At 46.8% G+C, this 6,000-nt stretch overlaps 1 protein-coding gene across 1 annotated transcript in view; it reads right to left on the reverse strand.

Moving 5' to 3' along the window:
* Positions 1-1,807: 1,807 nt before the first annotated feature.
* CES1 (carboxylesterase 1) overlaps positions 1,808-6,000 on the reverse strand; it is a 34,803-nt gene continuing 30,610 nt past the window's right edge. The window contains exons 12-14 of the mRNA XM_007947962.1: positions 3,354-3,485; positions 2,212-2,284; positions 1,808-1,991 (exon numbers count right to left, since the gene is read on the reverse strand). Coding sequence (XP_007946153.1) covers positions 1,808-1,991; positions 2,212-2,284; positions 3,354-3,485 — 389 coding nt within the window. The remainder of the gene's footprint in view (positions 1,992-2,211; positions 2,285-3,353; positions 3,486-6,000) is intronic.

Here is a 6,000-nt window from a genome sequence, read left to right on the forward strand (position 1 = left end):
AGGTTTGTGACCTTGGGCTAATTGCTCACACCCCATTCAGCTTCTCATGTCTGCACTCACCAGGAGCAGCTCTAGACAGGCCTGCTGGCAACGAGGTGCCAACTTCAGAAGCCTGCATTCCAATAATGCCTTTGTCAAGGGGGCGATGGCAGCTGCTATGCTGGCCCCCTGTGGGTCTGCCTTCCTGGTCACAGCTAGCAGCCTACCGGGCATTGAGCCCAAAAGGACCTAATGGGTGGGCAGTCACAGCCTGGTCAGTAGCATCTGTACTGGAGGGTGACTCAGACAACCACTCGGACCTTCTCTCTCAGGAAGTTTGAACTGAAACTACACAGAGAAAGCCAGAGCCCAGGAGAGGTGACAGGGTAGAGTGCGAGGTACCAGTGAGCAGAAACCTGGAATAACCGACACACAGGCTTTTAGTGGGATCCGGGAAGGCAGAGACTGAGAGCATCAAAGTGACCAGAAAGGTGGGGACCCAGGTCAGGGAATGGTAGAAACCGCTGCAGGGACATTGACAACATGGCCCAGTTGCTGTAGCCCCCTTGGGCCCGTTGCCCACACAACATTCAGGTCTCCACGAGGTCTGGCTGGTTTCTGCTTTCCTTGCACTTCCGTGCTGTCTTAGAACAAGTTCTCTGTCACTGAAGAAATCTTGAGTCTGGCCTCCCAGTGGTTCTAGGCTCTCATACTGCCTACGCCTGGCCCTCAGCATGTCATTAAATATTGTAGATTCATTCTTCTCAGTGACTTGTGGTCCTGTCTTCCTCCTGGGTTCTGCCCCAGGTGAGCTGGGGTCACATTCCATCTCTCCTTCAAAGTACCTGTCATCTGTCTGTCTTTCAAGTTGTTCTTGCAACCTCAGTTTTTTGGTGAGTTCAGGAAAAGTTAGGAATTTGAGAAAAAGCTAATGTTTTCCTGCTATTAGGGTGAGTGACAGAGTTGTTAGAGCTTTCTGGATCTGAGTGGAGGTCAGAAGTCACCCCTGTGATTGTGAAAGGGACAGTATTAGGATGACACTTGAAGGACTCGCACCAAGGTGGTCACTGCCCAAGGTATGGTCTAGACGATAGTGGCTACAGCCCAGATGCTGGAGGAGGTAGTTCCAGAGAGGGGCTGCGGGGATACTATGCACATTGAAGGTGTCACAGACCTGTGGAATGACAGCAGTGTCACTGGGTCACTGTGTCACCTCCATCTCCATGGGTAGCTTCACCCTGAGAAGAGGGACATTCCACTCTAGCCAACGCAAATCCTGCTCTTGGAAGTTGCCGAGGGCCCTGAGAGATAGTGCAGATCCAGAACTCCCTACGCAGCTTCTGGACCCCAGCCTGCTGGCTTCTCCTTACCCAGAGGCCCGGTCAGCTCTAGCAGCGTGCCCGCCTGCTGATGGTGCCGTCTCTTTAAGGAAAATAACAGAAACAAAATCATTGCCTTTGAGTCCAACTCATGGTGACTTCATGGGTTACAGAGTCAAACCAAGCTCCACAGGGTTTTCTTGGCTAGTCTTTATGGAGGAAGATCACCAAGTCTTTCTTCTTTCTGCCTTGGCACCTGCTGGGTGGGTTCGAACTGACCGTCTCTCAGTTAGGAGTCAAGCACAAACCATTTGCATCATTCAGTGACCTCATTCTCTCTAAGGAGAAAGGTTTAATCTCCAGCCTAAGACAGAGACACTGGTTTGGTCTCCAGAACAACATTTATTCCCAAGATTGAGGCCGCTCACTCCCACCCAACCATTCCTCAGCCTCCACAGTAAGAAGCCTCTTTGGGCTGCGCACATCTCTGGAGTTCACTGGCCTCCTGTTTACAGCTCCACGTGCTCTGTCTGTGGTCGCTTCTCTGCTGCCTTCTTGGCCAGGACCTCAGTCCAGAATGCAACCTCCTTGTCTTTCAGCTTCTGTGCTGCCTTCGTGGTAACACCAATCTGCAGGTACCCTTCCTTCTGGTCATATGCTGGCCAATGGGGCAGCCCCTCTCCATTGGGGTTCCTGGGAACAGAATCAATTAGCAATTTCCCAGAGCTCTGGTGTGGTCTGCAGCAACCCTCGGAGACATGCAGGGATCCCCTTAGAGAGTTCTCCTTGTTAGAGTATCGTGGTCATACGGTCAAGAGCTTTACTGCTTCGAGTTTAGAAGCTGTCCCTTCCTGATAGGTATGCCCTGCTCCCTGTGTCCCCAACCCTGTTCCACCTCTGCCACTAGTCTCACCCATTCCGAGCAAAGTTGGCCCACATTTTCATCATCATCTTGCTGAGTTTGACCTCCTCTTCTGTGGCACCCTCTGTAGGGAAGAAAAGAAAAAGCCTTTGCTACTCAAAGGATGGTTCCTAGAGCAGCAGCATCAGAATGACTTGGGGGCTCATCAGAAATGCAGACTCTCAACTCTTATCCCAGACTTACCGATCCAAGATCTGCATTTTAACAAGATCCCGGGCCACGTATGTACACTTTAGGTTTGGGAACTGCTAATCTAGGACTCAGTGATGGGCTGAAGTCAATCTCTGAGTTGGCTACAGTTGTTTTTGTTGTGTCCACAAGACTCTCTCTTCCCTTCAGAATCCCATTGCCATGCCCCACAGCAACTGCAACTCCCTCAGGTATTTTCTCAATCCCCTTCACCCACCCACATTCTCACAGAGCCTGAAGGAAAGAGAGCTGAGATGATCCTACAGAATCACCCAACTAGGAGATGTCTAGAGGCATTATTGTGTCACAAACAGCCATGAAAACAGTGGGTCACAAGTTATCTGTAATACCTAGTAACTACATACTGGAGACATGCATAAAGGATTTTCTTTAAAATACTGTGTTATTAAAGATATCAAATTTTAAAAGATAGGAGTTTTAGATCGATGTTAGATAAGATAGGTGGTATTTAGATGATAAGACAGAAGGTAAATGGATGATTAGATGGTAGGTAGATAGATGGTGGACAATAGATAGACAAACAGACAAATAGTCACACACACATAAGAAGTAATTCAAAGTTAACACCAAGTCTAATCTTACTCCCACTCGGATTCTCTTATGCTCTTGTGAATGGGAGATGAGGGGGTGACATTCTAGCCTTTGATCAGGGCCCTGCAGGTGACCTACTACTTGTCTTATTGATGCCAGAGGTCTAGATTCTAAGTGTGGCCATGGCTCAAGTCCATGTGGATGCACATCCTCCATCATGCGTGTTAGAGCATGAGAAAGGTTGGGAACTGCCCGATGTTGTCCAACTCTATTACAGTGAATTCAAGAAACTAAGATGAGGAAACAAGGAAGAACTTGCTCAAGGCCACCAAACTGAGATTTTGAGCCCAGATCTCCTAACTCCAAGCTCACAGCCAGCAAAGACCCCTCACCTTTTAAAAACGGGGACCCGAAGACCGAGAAGAGCTCATCCCCGTGGTCTCCTACCACCGTCTTGGGTTTCATCTCTGATGAGAAGCTTGGGTGATGCTGAAACTCATACATGTAGGTGGGGCCTCCAGCATCTGAGAAAACATGAATTCACACTCAGCTCATTTTACCAGATGCATACCTGGATGGTCTCAAAGTCTCCAGGGTGCCCTGAGTGCTCAGGGAAATGGTCATGCACCTGACCACTCAGTACACAACACCAACAACAGTAATAGCAGCTGCCCTTTGGGGGTGTCAACTGTGTGTTGGGCACCATGTGGCCCTGCAAGAATCCCCTGGTCATCAGCACAATTGAGGAAAGGTGTCTCAGGGAAACTCATTGATTCGCTGAAGACTACACAGCTAATTAAGGTGTGGCAGGGGTTTGGGCCTAGTGTTTGTTGAATGAATGAATGAGTGAATATTGAATGAATGTTGAAACTCTTACATCAGTCCATTCAAAATGATTATCATCATAGGGCATTAGGTAAATTCACATAAACCTCTTTGCCTCCTGATGCATTCACACACACAAAAATCCATATACATCCTGTGTACACTATTGTATTTCATTGATAGACTCATTTTCATTCCTTTGAAGAAAATCTACAGCCCAACAGGTGTCTTCTATTCTTCCTAGTTTTGAGCATTTCCACTATTTTTCTCACTCATTCTGAGAAGAGTAAAGTAAATCCAAGTTGCTTGTCTGAAAGAGAGGATATTGAAATACAAACATATGAACAGTGGGAACAATCTGTGCCTTGTGTCTCAGGAAACCACAATCTCAGCTTTTCTTATCTCTGTCCCCTCCCTTATCTTGCTTCCTGGTTGGCCCAGGAGTGTTAAGGTGGTGGCAAGAAAGAGAAGGGGCCATGGAAGAGCAAATGGCCCCTCTCCTGCTGTCCTGGGCCTCCTCCCTCGCCACTATAGCTTGCCTGCCCAAGTCCCCAAAAGATGTCCGTTTTCCTGCTGATCCGTTCTTCAGAGTCACCGAGCCCTCAGGGCTAACAGTGCTTCACATTGGTCACAATGCTCACAGAGGAGTGATTCTAATGGGGAGGCTCAGGTCCCAAGTCAGGCTGTCATCAGAGGGCACCAGGTCAATTCACACAGCTCCATTGCCTACTGAAGCATCCACACACACACAAATCTATGTACATCCAGTGTACACTACTGTATTTCATTGATAACAGACTCATTTTCATTCCTTCGGAGAATAGCTACAGCCTGGTAAGTATCTTCTATTTTTCCTAGGTTTGAGCATTTCCACAGGTGGAGAAATTTTACAACCTCTTCCCCTTAAGTATAATAAGAAATTTGAAAAATGCGGAGAAAAACAAAAATGAACAAAAAGCGCACTTATAGTCGTACCATTCAGAGAAAGCCTCTGTTAATATTTCAGCACATATACCTTCAATATGTATAAAATTGAGATAATATTATATATGCTCTTCTGCAATATGGGAGCTCTGGTGGCGTAGTGCCTAAGGCACTTGACTGCTAACCAGCAGGCTGGCAGTTTAACCCAACAGCCATTCCTCGGAAGGAAGGCTGGGCAATCTACTTCCATAGTGATACCACCTCGGCAACCCAAGGAGGAGTCACTATGAGTCGGGTCCGACTCCACGACAGTGAGTTTTTGCAATATAGTAGAATTATTTCTTCACGTTGTTAAATATTCATCCACAAAAATGATTTAACAATAAATGTCATCCCAACGTGAAGGGTGTGTCCTTGGGTGGTACAAACAGTCAATGCTCTGTGCTGCTAACTGAAAGGTTAAAGGTTCATGTCCGCCCAGAAGCACCTCAGAAGAAAGGCCTGGTGATCTCTTTCTGAAAAATCAGCCACTGAAAACCCTGTTTTCTGCTCTGACACATCGGTCCCCATGAGTTGGAGTCAACTTGATGACAAGTGGAACCAGAAAGCACCTTGTTGTTGTTGTTGTTGTTATGTGCCATCGAGTTGGATCCGACTCATAGCGACCCCTCCTTGGGTTTTGAGGCAGTATCTCTACGGAAGCAGATTGCCCAACCTTCCTTCTGAGGAGTGGCTGGTGGGTTTGAACCTCCAGCCTTCTGGTTAGCAGTCAAGTGCCTTAGGCACCATGCTACCAGAGCTCTTATTCAGTTGTCCCTTTCACCCCTCATTGTTGCACTCTTGGTTTAATAAGTGTTGTTTGGAACAATCAGTCCTTTTGTAGCTCTATAATCCACTTGTTAAACAGGTGCTTCAGTGCCAAGCAGAACTCCCTGAAAGGAAGTGGTTTAACCTTGTCTCTGCCACTCAAGTTTTAGAAATGAAACAGAACCCAATGGTGGAGGAAAGCCCTGTTGTGAACGAGAACTCATTTAGGCAGTATCTTGCCCAAAAGAACTTCTTTTTCTTTTTTTAAAAGTTTTTTCCTAAAACCACTGACATTTATAAAACTCCTACAATCAAAACACGCAGCACGGATTTGGGTAATAGCAATTATTAGGAACAAGAGACCGGCGATAAGGAGAGAGCCAACGATCAAATACTTGCAAATTAAAATACAATGTGATGTTCTTTCTTTTGGTGAGGTAGGGCTGATGGAATTGGCAGCAGCTTTTTTTTTTTTTTTTTTTT

The sequence above is a fragment of the Orycteropus afer genome, unplaced genomic scaffold (genome assembly GCF_000298275.1).
Source record: "Orycteropus afer afer isolate SDZICR_OR568_19922 unplaced genomic scaffold, OryAfe1.0 scaffold00009, whole genome shotgun sequence".
Taxonomy (NCBI): domain Eukaryota; kingdom Metazoa; phylum Chordata; class Mammalia; order Tubulidentata; family Orycteropodidae; genus Orycteropus; species Orycteropus afer.